General features: G+C 42.6%; 1 protein-coding gene across 1 annotated transcript in view; it reads left to right on the top strand.

The window, feature by feature from the left end:
- Positions 1-16,618, top strand: part of Cntnap5 (contactin associated protein like 5) — a 930,940-nt gene that overhangs the window by 830,777 nt on the left and 83,545 nt on the right. Inside the window, exon 20 of the mRNA XM_004626336.2 lies at positions 16,118-16,248. Within this exon, the coding sequence (XP_004626393.1) occupies positions 16,118-16,248 (131 nt within the window). The remainder of the gene's footprint in view (positions 1-16,117; positions 16,249-16,618) is intronic.

Here is a 16,618-nt window from a genome sequence, read left to right as displayed (position 1 = left end):
AGATAATTTTATTTGATAATTTTTATTTCCCTTATTTTTAAACATTTGGATTAATTTTAACACTTTGCTATCACTCTAAATATTACCATGTGTTATTCAGAAGTTTTAAGGTCTTAATTATTTCCTTGGCTAACTTCCTACATGTAAAATTCTTAGATCTAAGTGTATGTACAATAAATAGTTTGGCCTTGGTACATATGGAGAAATTGCCAGGATTGTTGCAGAACTTGCAAAGACCTTCAGTAACACCTTTGCTAAGCTGTTGGAATTCAGAACGGCTGGCTTGTGTGAGGGTGCCCTCCAAGGTGGCCACACCCAGGTGTGTGCCCAAAGAATCAGGTGGTATCAGTGAGGTCTTGTATAAAACGCAGCCGCATGCAGCATTTAGCACGTCTAGGTCCCCAGACACAGTGCCACCCATCATGTCCTGCAGAACCACTATGAGTTGGCAACCCGTTATGTACCATCTCAGATACTTCTCACTTGTTGCTGGGACAAGTACCTGACCCTCAAAATGAAGGAAGGCAAGGAGTACTTAGCTCACGGTTAGTGGAGGTTTCAGTCCATACTCCGCCTTCTCCAAGGCAAAAGGCAGCAGAAAACAAGGAAGAGGAGGGGAGGGGCAGCAGCTGCTGCACCTGCAGGCCTCTCTCTCCTCCTTGTACTCTGACTGTGATGAACGAAGCTCTAGCGAGAAAGTGGCGGTGGCTGCTGCAAGGTGGTGCGGCTGCCTCCATCAAGCTCCTCCAAGGAAGGGGGCGCAGAAGCCTTCCTCAGCCCCTTTCTATACCCTCTGTGCATGGAGCGACTCCAGGGCAGGCCCTTAGGGCAGGGCCACCACACCCCAGGGCGTGGCAGTACAGTCCAGCCAAGCTTCAGATATCTTAAGTTGGCACAGTGTCAGCCACCACATGTACTGTTCATCAACGTAAAATATCTGTGATCTTAGACATTAGTACCCTCATTTTGTTGCTGGGGATCAAGTTTACATGACTGCTCAGTTTTCACGCAATTAAGAAAGCCTAATTCTTTCTCTTTTGAATGGCCTGACAAGCACATGAGAGTACAGGTCAAGAGGAGGCCGTCGGCGCCTTTGCGTTCATAATACTGCCTTCTGTAGATTACAGTGAACATAAACAGAGGAGAGTTGGAGCTGAGGGCTGCAATGCATGAGAAGCAGCAGCAAATTCGCTGCGTGGTCAGTGGTGAGCAAGAACAGGGCTTAGCAGCAGGGAGGTCAGAATGGAAAATGACAAGACAGTGGGGAGCAGACAGTATTTTCCAAGCAAAGATGACAAGGGAAGGATAGCAAGCAGGCTCCCTAAGAAAGTTATTTACCTCAGAATTCCCGTGAACAATTTTGGAGTTAAGGGATGGCTTGCGAGGGACTTTGTAAATATACAGTCCGTCAGTATTTGTCAGAAGCTAATATGTTAGCACAGATATTGAAATTATAATGTTATATAAAAATAAAATCAGCCCCTCACATCTGTTCTTGTAGTAGATGGCTCAGTGTTTTGCAGGTTTCTACTCTAACCTTCTGTTTGGGGAAAATATAAACAATTTTCTTTATACAGGGAAGCATTGGGAATGGTGACTTGGTTGTGTTTTGTTGTCTTGTTTTGGTTCATGATTCTCTACAAGTGGGTTCCTGGCACATACAGTCCTGCAGCCTGTGCTGCCGGTCCTCCGGTAGGCAGAGTGAACTCATCCTCTGCTCAAAGTGAAGAGGGACTGTGCCCTCTGGGCATCTGAATAGACTGTCAGGTTTTTGGCTGCGATAGATTCCATACGTGTTCTTGAGTCTTCTACAAATAAATTCTCCTTATATCTAGAGGGAATACACTCTGCCTTCTTTTGAAATCGTTTAACTGTCTTGCACAAGAGTCAAAGGATAAGTATACTCTTATCTAAAGAAGCTGTAATCCCCACTAAAGAGTTATTAATTATACACATAACGTGTATTTGTATTCTGGCTTTCTCCAGGGAGCACAAAGCACTTTGAAAATATAAATTGCAAGTAACGAATAATACCTTTGATTTCTAAGGCATCCATCTCTAAGAATTATGTTCGTGCCTTTCTCAGCATCGTAACCAAATCACAGCCCTTAGTACTCAAGGGCAAATGTAAACACACCTCCTGTTGCCCAGAGAGGGAATTATGCCCTGTAATGGGGCACATTTGCCAAAGTAGAGCCTGAAAATATGAAGAAATGGCTTTATGTCTGAGATTTTAAAACCAGGTAGGTGATACTCAGTGGTTTTGGAGGGAAAACCATGTCACTTTATTAACACTGAGTCATTAAAAATTGTCCTAAATCTACAATAGAGGGCCTAGGACAGTAACATTGAAAACTTGAGCTACAGTTCTCAAATTCAGAGTTAATGAATTGGCTTTGAAATGCCGCAGTGACTAATTTCTCCTTTTGACTGAGATAACCCCTGAATTTCCTGCTGCAAGTTCTCAAGGTGGAATGCCTGTGGATCGGATGGTTTGGTACTGCTGTTTGCTGTGCCTTTTTCACCAAGGTAAATGGAGTTATTTTGACCACTTTTGGTTTTGTTTGTACTTTTCTACGTAAACCTGTTGCTCCAGGAATTCATCTGTTTGAAAATTGCTCTTTCCCTGGACACAAATTGGCACTTAAGATGAGGATTAGGTCCTTGAGAATTCTTCTAGGCTACTGCCGACCCAGAAAATTGTACATATTCCATTTCTATCAATTGGTAATGAGACTAGCTCTCCAGGCGGCTGTCTCAGTGTTCAGCACCACACGTGCTTCTTCCCAATTCCCTATTGTGCAAATAGGATGGTTAAATATGGGACTGCATTAATAGAGCTCCTTCCAGAGTTTTAGGGGTGACAAAAATAATGACAGAGATGCAAGCCGAAGCCAACTAGTTGATAATAATGACGATCAGTTCATCACATTTCTTATACAGTTCCTGCACATATAGAATCAGAGAAAATAAATAAAATACTTAGAATCATAATTGTAATCCTAGTTACCATGTAATAATGTATATTCCAGATGCACTTAAAGTACTTATTACAGAGCAAATATCACCATTTTATGAAGTAGGTAGTATAATTATATTCATTTTGCATGAAGGGGCAAGACATTTGATGTTTCCTTGATTTGCCCTGAGTGTCCTTGGTGATGTATTGAAGCACCAGAACGTATAAAACACAGACAGAGTGATGTGAAAGCACTACTCTGCCCGTCTCACACAAAATATTTAATGGGCATACAGGCTCAAGATTCGAACAAGGGCATCATGGCATGGGACTGTCATTACAAGGGTTTCGGTGTGCCTTGAACGAACATGACTTGTATTTTCCATATGCTGTTATCCAGTCTTTGGAAAAGCAGTTGGGAAGAACTAATCAATTTACTATGAAGAAATGTTCTGTTAAAGATGGCTGAGGGCTGGTGAGACAGCTCAGTGGATGAAGCACCTGCGTAGGCCAGCACAGGGACCGGGGTTTGGTCCCCAGTACTGCGTGTCCTGGGCGCGCTGAGCTGGCCTCCGTGTCTGGGCATGGTCGCTCACACCTGTAATCCCAGGGCTGGGGAGGCTGAAACAGGAGGATCATTATAAGTCTGAGCTGTGCAGTGCGACCGGGTGCTAAATGTATTTTTAAAGAATAAAGGATGGCTGAATTGGGGTTGGACAGCCCCAGGGTTGGTCTACACAACGTCCTTGTTCACAGCTAGCTCTTAGTTGGACATTTTCAGTCTTTATTTCTCTCCAAAATTTCAGCCCCAGATTGCTTGTTATTTGTTTATCACCTTCAATTGTATTCCATATAAAATTTGGTCACTCAACCTGTTTTTTTCCTTTCAGCACCTGTGTTCTTTCTATACTGTCTTACTTAACACTATTTTTATTGCTTCTTTCTTTCTGTCACTAAATTTAGATTTATTAAGTCCCCTGTGCCAGATCCCTTGCTTTTCTGTGTGTGACACTGGAAAATGAACCAGGTCTTTGCACTGAGCTACATGTCCTGCCCTTTGATGAATACTTAAAATACAGAGATGAGTGAAGCATACAGAAACTCTGTCCTCCCAGATCTCATGTTCCGTTAGGCAAAGGACATCAATAAAATTTCAGCACTTCTAGAAATATAATGGCAACGTAAGACAAGCACCACATGAGGAAATCCATAATACTTTATTACCGTTTGAATAGTATTTGATCTCAAATCAGGATTGGGGGGTAGGAGGCAATTGGGCCAAGAAAGCCTCCCCAAAGAAGCCAGTTGAGAGGAGGCCCCAGGCAGGGCGCAGCTAGCACCAGGGAGGTAATGGCTTGTGCAGATTCCCTACTGTGATGGAGGTGGACTTAGGTGGGGCTGGAAAATTCTGGCTAGCTATAGAAAATGCAAAAGGGGCTAGCACACGGGATGTGGACGGATCACTCCCGGACCTAACACCCACATTACAGTTCCCCTCTGTTCTTTCTCATGCACAAGCTGCCCTGAATCCTGTCTCACATGAGCTTTTTCTCTTTCCCTGTCTTGGCTGATCTCTGCCCTTTGCCCCAAGCTGGTTCAGCACCTCCCATCCCTAATAACTCAGAATATCTTTTCTTTGAGGTGTGAGGGTTTTTTTTTTTTCATTTTTTCTAAAATACATCTTAAAACACCCTCTCTGTTAAAACCTTTCCCAGTCCTTAAACTCTTTTTGTATAAATTTAAGCTCTGAGATTTCCAAGCATCTTGCACAGCCCAACTGTGTGGTGCATTAAACTTCCTGTAGACACTTTGCACATTAACCACTTTTCTCGGAACTACGACCATTGTCGGTTACAAAGCGCTGCTCTGAGAGCTCCGGACATCTGTGCTAAGTATCAGGAAAACCCACATGCACTTATTTTATTCTTCTGTCAAGATAAGCACACCCTTAAGTGAACTAATATATTTGATGTGGTCAGAATGGGACATTAGTTTTCCTCCTATACACGGATTTTCTGAAATGCATTCATCCTTTCGTCTGATAGGTACCATCTCCTATGAGCAAGGAACAGTTGAGGAGGACAATGAAGATTGTGAGGGTGAGGTCTTTATTAGGCGGGACAGAGAACCATGTAGAGGACTGCAAACTTGCGACTATGAGACACAGGTGATGTTTGTGGACACAGACCAGGCATCAGACGCTGGTATGCTGCAGTGAAGGTAGACTTGTCACAGTGCAGTGACCTGCTGCAGGACTGGGGGTGGGGGTTGGGCAGTGGCATGGCCACAGGGCTAAAATGGGGGAGGATGATAGAGAGAAGGTGGTGACAGCAGGGCCATGTGGCCACTTAGGCATCGCAGGACTGTGCAGATCCCCTAGAGAGATGTGTCTGCTTGTCCATGTGTTCCCACAAAGTCTGTGACTCTTCATCTGTGTCACATCATGTGTTCAGTTTGTAAACACATATTCGCTCCTGTCTTTGGCAGTTGATGTGAGGCCTGCGAACATGGGAGTTCTAGTTGGGTGGCCCTGGCACTCAGCCAAAGACAGGTACACCATAGGCCTGTTACAAAAGCCTCAGCAATTCACAAATAATTCTTCCAGGATCATTTATGATTTCTGCTTCTTTCTGTAAAATCCCAGGTCAGCTCACCTGCATCTGATCTCCGTAAACAGTTTTCTCAAGTATAAGCCCATGATTAAATTCCCGGTGTTACAATTGAAACTTTAGATATTTTTACTTTCTCGTGCTTCATTGTTTTCAATTGTATTAGAAAGTAATAATCATTGCAAATGATTGTCCTGTTGCATTCTTTACCCTTATAGGGATTGCAGCAAGATTCTTGGAGTGGGTACTGGGGAGTGACCAGAAACTGGCCCAGTAAGGTGGTACCCTGGGGGAGAGGGAGAAAGGCCTGCTGTTGTGCACCTGCACCTCCTAAGGTAGCTAAGAAATAGAGAAGGAGAGGCCTTCCAGGGCAGAAGGGGCCAGACCCCAGCCCAAGGTCTCAGCTCCATGCCTGCCCAGATGCAGCTGGGAGCATGTTGCACCAGCCCTAGGGGTCCATCCCTCAGCAGATGGCTTTGAGACTCCAGGCATGATTCCAGTAGGAGGCCTTACCCTGCACAAGTAGAACTCCAGGGCCATCCTTGTACAACCATCACACCCACACTGTCATTCTCCAACCTGTTCTCCTAAAGGAGCTCTCCATTGGCTGTCCCTCTGCCAATGACCAAGAAAGAAAAGTTATGTCTTCATGACACTGGGAAAACTGCCTGAAGTTATTCAACAGCTAGTTATGCTACGTGTTAATGATTTCAGAGAGTTGTTTAAGAAATCATATTTAATTGACCATCACTTATATTTTCATTTACAGAAGTGCCTAAAACTCACATTAACTGCTTGTCATCCCTGTACTTGGTGGACAGCACAGGGGAACACATTCAGAGGAGCTGTACTGTTGCATACTGACCAGGAGAAATCCTCCTTTTAAACCCAAAAGAAGTACTTAAAATGTTCACTAAATGGCACATGCAATGTTAGATGCTGAAAATAGGGTTCAGCATTAGTTATTAAATATGGTATGGTTCCCCTTCCAGTTATCTGGATATACTTGTGCTGTAGACCAAATATCACTCACTGCACCCCCTGGAAGGGGATTTTTTCAGAAAATATGCCAGAGCTGGCTCTTAGAGCAGTGCTGTTTTAGAAATTATCATGAGAAGTAACAGAAAAAAGCAAAACTAATTTTATTTTTAAAGAAAAGTCTTAGCTCGTAAGACACGATGGCATCCTTCAGGATCAGTTCATTTTGCATCTCCCACTTTCCAGGAAAAGTCTTCTACTTTTGTGGCACACAGACCCCCCTTGCACCAAGCGCATACGTTCAGCCCACTATCATTCCCGTGTCTTTACCTTTCATATGCTTTTTCCTTCTGGAAAACTCTGTTTTCATCCTGCCCTCATGGCTAATATTTGTATCTTTGCGATGCAGCTCAGGGTCTGTCTCCTTTGGCAAACCCTGTCTGGTTCCCAGTCTTCCCTTGTGGCCAATTCCTCTGCGGTCATTCTTTTACCTGGCCTGCAGGAGTCTGCTGATTTATCTGAGTGGCTCACAAGGTTATGGGAGGTTCGGGAGGAGAACCAACCTCTGTTTAGGTTCTCTGGCAGGGCCCATAGCACCACCCCTGGCAGTTAATGGTGTTGGCCTTCTGTCTGCTAGGCCATGAGGAGGTCCACTCAGGCAAAGCCATGTGGGGCCACCACAGAGATGAAGTCAAATATATGCATGCTTCTGTTGGGAGTGGGATGACAGCTTTCAGTACTAGATCAGCCAACCATGAGGTGACTGAGGATGTGTCTTCAACATTTCTGTAAATTTGCATCACTTTCTAAAACCAACATCGAAATGTTAAAAGAACATTCAAAACAATACACAACTAACGTCAGTTCCAAATATTTTAAAGTTTTAAATGTAATGATCAAAATCATCTCCATGCACAAGCAGTTGGATCATAAAATTGAACATAAAACTGCCTTGTCCCAAATGCTTTAAAGACTAATTACTGTGTCGTAATGACTATTGCTTTCCAACCCTGTAAATCATATACAAATAAGAGAAGAGAGTTTTTAAAAAGTAAGTGCATGGTAATTGGGTCTCAGAAGGAAGGAAAGCTCATCTGTAGCAACTCCATGAAATCTCTTAACACATAAAGTTTCAGCGAGTCTCTCCCATGGAATTTTGTGGGCTGCAATTTCTACATATGCTGTGAAGACAGAATTCTGAGTGTGAGCCTACCCAAGGAATGCTTAGATTCATTTGTACCTGTCAACCGAAAAGTAATAATTAAACAAACTCCCAATTTCCTAATTCAGTGTAGTTTCTTTTAGTGAAAGATGGCTCTATTCTGTAAAATATGCAGTAGGGAAGTGGGTCAGAACAGAGAGCCATGGAGGAGCAGTAATTGGTCTGCACTTGTTCACAGTAATGGGACTCTTTCTCTATGCAAATGCATTTTGAGTTAAAGGTAAGGCAGGTTGCTGGATATTTTGTGCTAACGTAAACAGAAGCACTGAAATAGAAGAAGATAATTGTTCCTTATTAAAGTGCTTAGAATAGGGCTGAACAAAGTAAACCAGAACCCATCTACTGAGTAGGCTGGAGGATTTGGTACCTGTTGATTACTTCCTCTGAGAGCATTCAAGGTTGTTTTTGAATAAGAAATGAATTGAACCCTAGAAAACCATCATGGCTGAGTGGATAAGGGAATGGGTAGCATGCTGCGGTTAGTGATTCATGAGCATTTCTCAAATTGCTGTGAATATGTGCTGATTCTTTTCGCTTTACCTTGCTCAAGATAGAAACTGTGGAGAACAATCTTATTGTTTACCTTTGCTAGGGAAAGTAATTCTATCTTCCATAGCATTTGCGGTTTTTAAACGTAAAGTGTTCTTTGCTAAGAAGCTTACAAATAATTAGAATTTAAAAAATTTGAATCATCAACTTGCCCTTAAAACATGCATAAAGTTGAATAGATGAAAGGCACACAAGATATACTTCATGTATGCACTCATATATATTTGCACAACAGTTACAGTTAAGTAAATCAGAAAATTCATCACATTCCATGCAGTAGACCAGAGTGCCAAAGATCGATGATCCTGTGACTAAAAATTTCACCCTCTGACCAGCAGCACCTTGTTTTCTCCACCATTATTCATTTCTTCATCCTCCTATGAGTTTTGCAATTCTATGTAAAATTGAGATCCTATTGGTCTTTCCAGGCCTGGCTTCTACACTGAGTATGTCCCCTCAAATCATCTATAGGTTTAAAAATGGAAAGATTTCATTCTTCTTAAGTACTTAAAATGTTTCCCTGTACATATTCACCACAGTTCTTTATATATCTCAGGGTACACACTTATGTTTTCTCCATATTTGGACTATGTGAATCATACCAAAATGAATATGGGGTACAGATACTGGTTTAATTTCCATTAGCTATGAAGGCACCCTTAAGTGACATTCCTGGATCCTATAGCAGTTCCATTGTTAATAATTTTAATAATCTTGCTGTTTTCTATGAAGGTGGTTCAAATCAATATTCCCACCAGCTGTGCATGATAGATACTTTTTCTCTACGCCTTTGTCAACACTTGTGACCTTCTGTATCTGATTACTAGCCATCCTAACAAGTAGAAGGTTATGCTTCATTATGGCTGTGATTTGCATTTTTCTGATATTTCTGTATCCTGTTGGTCATTGTTCTGTCTTCTTGGAAAAATATCCATTCAGTTATTTTGTCCAATTTTGAATGGCCTGAGTTCTTTATATATATATTTTGAATATTGACCCCTTGCCATGCATATTGTTTGCAAATCTTTCTTTTCCATTCTATAGGTAACATTTACATTTTCTTGTTTGTTTTCTTCTTTATGCAGAGACTTTTTAGTTTGATGTAGTGCTACTTTTTTTATTTGTATATTTGTTGTCTGTGCTTTTGTTGTCATTTAAAAAATAATCATTGCCAAGTTCAATGTTAAAGTTTGCGTGTTTCATATCTTAATCTCAGTTTACAATGTTAAATCAGACATTAAAGACTAGTACATTTCAAAGTGATTGTGTATATGGTATAAGCACAGAATTTTATTCTTTTGCCTAAGGATCTCTGAATTCCCCAACACCAGTAAAATCACTGTCATCTTACCTTCATATATTTTTTGAGTCAGTGTCTAAGATTATTTAGCTCTACATGTATGACGTTCTTTCTGAGCTTTCTCTTCCATAACATTGGTCTAGGTGACTGTATGCTAGTGCCTTCCTGTTTTGATCAATATTATTTTGCAAGATATTTTATAGCCCCTGTGTTTGCTGCCTTCAGATTTGTTCTTCTCAAATGCTTTCACTCCTCAGGATTTTTGTGTTTCCTTAAGAGTTTTAGGAATTTTAAAAAAGATTCATTAAAATGCCACTGGAATTGTGATAGGTATTCTGTTGATCTTTAATATAATACTTTAACAATTCTTCTAATCCAAAGCATTATAATTTGAGGACAAGTCCTGGGCAATAGAGTTTGGCTTCATAATGAAAATAAATTGGTTGTTTTACTTTGCTTGATCTCTTTGTTAAGTCTAAGTAGAATTATAATTTGTCTTTATATTAAAGCATTTTAAAAAATGTTTTCCTTTAGGCTGGGAAGACAGCTCAATGGCATAAGTTCCTATCTGGCAAGTGCAAGGTCCTGAGTTTGATCCCTGGTACCACATGCCTTGCTGGCTCCAGAACACCAGGGGTTCCCTCCTGGCCCTGCAACTGGGCATGGTGGCACCCATCCGTAATCCCAGTCCTGGGGAGACTGAGACAGGAGGATCATGAGTCCAAACTTATATATCCATTTGTGTATGATTGCTGACAAGGAAGGATGCCAGGTCTAACAGCCCACATTCAGGGAAATGTGGATTTTTACAAAGTGGAAGGCAGAACATTTAACTTTGGTTAAATGGCTGAAGTTTAGCTGCCCAACTAGGTTAGAGAGAACTAAATTTTCCACATATATAAAATTAAAATAAAGTCATGGTGTGTGTATTATATTTCAAGGATTAAATGGTCAAGTATATGAAAAAAACTAAGAAACACCTTGAAACTAAATAGGTAATCAGTGATACTTATTTCAATAGTACTAGCTAATTGTGATCCTCTCTTCCAAAATTCACACCATCCAGAATTCAAGTGATGTTTGTAACATCACTTGCAAACACAAATATGACTAAGGTGAGGTTTTACTAGATTACTCCAGGCCCTGAATGCAAGGAATGGAGTTTCCTTAGTAGGAGATGCAGCTAGAAGGTCCTGTGACCTAAAGAAGGTCCTGTGACAAAATAACAGAGACAGGAGTGGAGTGATGTAACCTACATGCAAAGGAAGGCCAAGGATTGCCAGAAGCTACGAAGAACTGGGAAAATGTAAGAACGAATTCTCCTCGAGAACTTTTAAAGACAGTCCTTGATATCTTGATTTCAAAGGCTGAGCCTACAGCACTATGTTATTAAATAATATGAACACTAGGAAGCTAAAGAGCTGCCATATGCAAGTGCAACACTGGGTGGGTTCCTCACAGCAGAGAGAGTTGCTGGACATCTGGTATTGGATGACTGAGCCATGTAACATTATTCAGAAGGCAAGGACAGAAATGGAGCACCTAGCAGTGGTGAGGGAGGAGGGGGAGTCGATGAATTAGGAGACCATTAGGAGACAGTAGTGTCCTGGAAGGAATGAATTTTATAGAGATATGAGAGTGACAGTGTCATTGCTAAAGAGAATAAAATATGAATTGTGAGCCTACAAAGGACTACCAATTGGCAGGTCACTGAAAACTTTGGCAATAGAACTTCGCTTTGGAATTTAGAAGTGAAATATGATAGGTGTGAGATTAGATATAAAGAGGAAACAGGAATTGGAGCAGGAAGTATGAGCTGTTGCCTCAAGAGTTTTATTGTAAGCCAGAAGAGAGCAGAGAATTGTGGCAATTGCAAAGATGAGCAAAGTTTAAGAGGTTTCCTTCCTCTTCAATGTAGGAAAATATGCTAGTGACAATGAAGTAATGGAGATAATTTAATAAAAATCATTTGTAAAGAGAGGGGTTTAGCAGTTGTTACTTAAGTGATATATTTTAGTGGGTGAGAAGGCATGCCATAAATTGGCATTAAAGAAGAGAATGGATAGTTCAAAGTAGTGTTCAGAAACGGACAGATTAATTTGGTGACCATTCAATATGGTGGTGGGAGGTTGCCTACACTTTTTGTCATTGCTTCAGTTCCCTTAGGGAAGCAGTAGGCAGGACCATTAGAGTAAAGAAAGAGAAGGCAACAGGGAAGATAACTCAGTAGCATAGGTACCTGCCTGGCAAGTGCAAGGTGCTGACCTAGGAATTGTTCTCGTGATTTCTTTTTAATTCTTTCAGCTAACCCAGGTGGGAATCCAGTGATTACTTATGGTCTTGCCAAATAATTATGTACATTGACTCTAGAACTGACCAAAAGATTATATAACATGTATTTAATTTAGGAAAAGAGAAAAGAGAGGCCAAGAAAATGTTGAGAGTTACTGGGTAGCTTTTAAGATCCACCTTACATTAGGGCATTGGAGGAGAGAAAAAAGGAGGTTGTAGTGAGAGAGTGAGAGCCTTATCATTGAGGTTATAGGAGGGCTAGTGTGACTAGTAGCAACAAATACTTAAGCTTGATATCATTTCCACAATGTGTCAGTCACTCAAGACCAACAGTTTGAAAAATGAGGATATAGGTAAGGAAAGAATCCCTGTGTATATCGCATTATATCTAAGACATGAGTGAAGAGGGGCTTCTTAGAAAGGACCAAGGAAACAAGCATTAGGTGTAGAGTGAGTAGCAGGTATAGTAATCCTGAGGCATGACAGACACGGCACGCCAGGGGAACCTAAAATAGCCTAGTGGTGGTGGCTGGATCTGAGGGGGTGAAGTCACATGTGCAATGAAATGAGCTCAAAGAAGCACAGAAAAAGATCACGCAAAGTCAACAACCACATGACCATGTGGGTTTACTCCTGAAGCATTGGAAAACCATGGAAGCATTTGGACCTGAGGCCCGTGATGCACAGTGTAAGTGCTTCTTTCGACTGATTGTAGAAAACCTATGGATATGGAGGAGTAGGCAGGTAAGTGTGGAGCCCAGATGAGATTAGATGTGCTGCCCTGGTCCAGCTGAGAGACAGGGATGGGCAGTAGGAGGAGGTACTGTTTGGAGCTGGAAAGAGATGGAGAAATGCAGGATTTATTTAGAGAAAAGTGGGACATTGATGTGAGAGTGTCAGTGACAGAAAGGAGATGTGAGACACACACATGGCTTGGGGTATCGCGAACAATCAGTAGAGCACAGGGCCACTAGGGCAACATGGAAGCCAGAAGGAGAGGTGGTTGGGGAGGATGTCTGGTTTGTAAAGTCAAAAGGGTGTGTGAACAGCTGCTCATGTCCAAGATTGACACAGAGTGCCACAAAATGGAAGGGAGAAAGATCCCCGCTTTCAAAGGAATGGGAAGTCATGAAACTGTGATTCTGTATTAGAGGAAGTGTGAGAAAGGATCTTTACTCTGCAGGGATGGTCCAATACTTTTGTCCGTTTTTCCACTGCTATGATTTCATGAGAGATAATAATACCTACTGATCTCACAACGACACTGAGGCAACTGGGCTGCTTCCTGAAAGTGCCCCTTTGGGCAGAGCAGTCCAGCCACGCACGTGCTTGACTGTCTGTACAGGATCCCCCTTAAGGAATAAATCCACAATCTTATGCATTCCAGAGCAGGGCTTCAGACTTGGCTCCTGTCTCTAATACTTCTTCCCAGTTATCACTCACAGTTTCTCTATTATTCAAAATGAAGAGGCTGTTTAGGCAGATGCTCCTTAGGCTTTTAGCAGCTCTACTGGTCTGTAGATCCAGTGGCCCAGGTTAGTAAAAACCAGCCGCCACATCACTCTGATTATATTTCAAATGGTACATAAGTATTTCGCTTCTTTCTTACCAAGCTAAGTTCTACCTTTGTTCAATGAACTTCTTTATAAAATTATTTGTCTCAATCCTTGTAACTGTCTTTTTTTTAATATACTAGACATGTATTCTGTGTTTTGTACAAAAATGCCCACTTGTCCTTCCATCTTCCCACCAATTTCTGTCCCCATCCAGGCATTATTTCATGTCTAGGGGCAGCACGACCATGTAGGAAGAGCACACATCTTATACATTATGATATTTTGTATGCTTGGGTCTGAGTGTCATTGCATAATTAAATGCTACTACTATGTTTTAACTTTTGGGTCATTGGAACTCTGCCATTCTAGGGATTTCCTGAGGAAATTTGTATTGTACAAGACAAATAGAGGTGCCTCATTCATGGTAGACACATTGTAGTGTCAAGTAGGATTCTTCCTTTAATTTCTCACAAGACTGCAGCTTTTAAAGATAGATCTGCAGTGTCATGGTGAGCTTTCTCTCGTGTCATACACTTTGCAAGCCCTGAATGAATGTTAGTCTACAGTAGGGAGGTAGTGGCGACGCCATTCTCCAGAGTGGCTGTCTACTCGCCAGATGTCTTCTGGAGCCGTACCGTAGCAGGGCACATAGACACAAAGACAAGCAACTGTTCCTCCTAGAGAGCCCAACTTAAGAAGATGGAAAAGTCAAAAGAACCATAAAAAATTGAGATTCATGTTAAAAATGAGCATTACTGGAATGAAGGCAAAGGTGGCTTAAGTCTCAGAGCTGAGCGCAGGATGGGGCTGCAGGAACGGGGTGGCCGGGAGAGGTTGGCCAGACATAGAAAGAGGAGCTGCAGCCAGCAGAGAGGAAAATAAAACAAAACAAACATGAGCTAATAAGCAGAAGTGAGAAGGAACGTTGCTGGGAGATGAAGAGCGTTAAGGCGACGTTGAGCAGTGAATAATGTATCTGGAATAAAGTGAAGAGCTAAGAAAGGGCCTGGAACATCAAATTTAAAAGTTAGATCCTTTCACAGAGAATCCGGAAGACTTCGAATCTGCTGGGTACCAGAGTCGCAGGACCAACTACAGGCTAAAATGGTTCTATTTGGGCCAGTGTGGAAGGCAGAGTGAGCCTGAGGATACTGAAGGATACTTACTTCATTAAACTGAACTGAGTGTTAAGGAATGTGTGCTCAGTGTGTTAAAAGAATCCAGGAAAAGCAGAGTGACTATTAGAAAATGACTTTTCCTGGCTGGCTCTTGTTAGTTGAGGGCCTCTAACCCCAAGCCATTTTTTGTGTATTCTGCATTAGTTTATTTTAAAGTCTGAAATTCTGTGACAAGCAGCTCATTTTTAAACAATCTCAAAACACAGAGCAAGAGTCGGGGGAGGAAAACAAAGAGAATAAGAGTGTGAGGGCCGAGAGCAGTCACAGACAAGGTCCTTGCTTTTCTAGGATGCTTATAGTAGGTGGAAAAGTAGGCCCAGGGCAAAGAGGTGCTTCCGGAGAGCTAGAAGCTTCTGGGCCCATCGGCACGACACTGATCCTTGATTCCTGTGGTTCTGCCCTGTACACACCCAGGGCAAGAGATTCTGGCATCTGTGTGCGAGGACCCAATAGTAGCAGAGCCTGTGACCCTCACAGAAGGGAAGAGACACAGGTGGGGCACATGGGCTATTCAGCCATCCCAGCCCTTGGTGCTGGGGAAAGGGTCAAATCAACTCTTACGTCAGCCATGTGTAAGACAAGCTGAAATGTCATTATCCACATGTTCATCATCCACACTGACTTTCCTCATACAGCACAACGTTCAAACTTCTGAAATAGGATCCAAGGGTGGAGCAACTGCTTTGCATTGTGCCCCCCCCAGCTCCCTCATCTCCACACACACACACACACACACACACACACACACACACACAATCACAATGACTTCTTGTCTTCAATATGTCTCTTGGGACTCTCAGGTTTCCTTTTCAGTTCTGTTCCATTTTGTCAGAAATGCTGATTGAGGCTTAGTAAATTGATTTCCTGACCTCCACCGGGTAGTGAACACCCTCCTAGTGAAACCTGAATGTCCCGATGGACAATAATAAGGGGTGCAATAGGGTCTCTGGCTCTCTGGCTCTCTCCCGGTCTTGACCAGAGCATGCTCCAATCTAAGGCATCATAGAGCAACCAGTGCAAACAGGAAGCAGCTGCCCTCCTCATCCTCCTCAAGTCTAAAGGGAGGGAGAAGGAGAAGAGAGAATGTAGTCAGTTGTAGGAACTGAACAGAGTGAAAAAAAAACCTGACCTGTATCTTGTCAAAGCTCTCCCAATCCAACTGCAAAATAATTTGTGCTTAATTTTTCTAACATACATTTTAGCTTTCCATAACACCACACACACACACACACACACACACACACACACACACACACGCACACGCACACTCGCGCACGTGCACATACACATACAGCTGCCTTCAAGGCTTGCTCCGTACACCTGGTGAGTACACACAGTGTGCTGGGAGAGGTGGAGTGTTGCGCTGGGTGAGTCACGGGTCCCTAGAGGATGAAGACTGAACGACAGTCTGATTGGACCTTTGCATTTCGCAGCCACTGTACTTCGTTCTAATTCTTAACTTTTTTCTTTCAAGGAAGTTTACAGGTTCGCTATCAGTTAAGCAAGGAAGAAACTCACGTATTCACCATTGATGCGGAGAACTTCGCCAACAGAAGGATGCACCACTTGCGGATTAACCGAGAAGGACGAGAGCTGACCATTCAGGTGCCAAGTTTCCATCTTCTTATCCATCAATGCTCCTTGGCTTCTCAGTCAGGCTCTCCTGACCTTTGTGTCCCTAACCAAGTAGAGCCTAGTGCTCGGGATGCAGAGTGTGGGGCGCTTGGCCTCCGTCCTGGGCCAGGCAGGACAGCTGCTCCTGTGGGACGTGTTCCCTGCTCCTCAGGAGCCTCAGCTCCATGGGGGGCCTTGTGAGAGATGCAGATTCTCAAGCCTCTCACCATGTCCTGTGTGTTTCCTTGGAAACTACGGGACAGGGGATGGCAGGGGATTCCAGTGCTGCTGCTTTTGGTGCTCTCCGAGCACGGGAAGTAGGACTGTCCAGGAGGCTATGCTAGGCCCATGGAGGAAGTGG

Source organism: Octodon degus, unplaced genomic scaffold, assembly GCF_000260255.1.
Source record: "Octodon degus isolate 3935 unplaced genomic scaffold, OctDeg1.0 scaffold00014, whole genome shotgun sequence".
NCBI lineage: Eukaryota > Metazoa > Chordata > Mammalia > Rodentia > Octodontidae > Octodon > Octodon degus.
The sequence above is the reverse complement of the archived record's forward strand: the minus strand, read 5'-3'. Positions and strand labels throughout refer to the sequence as shown.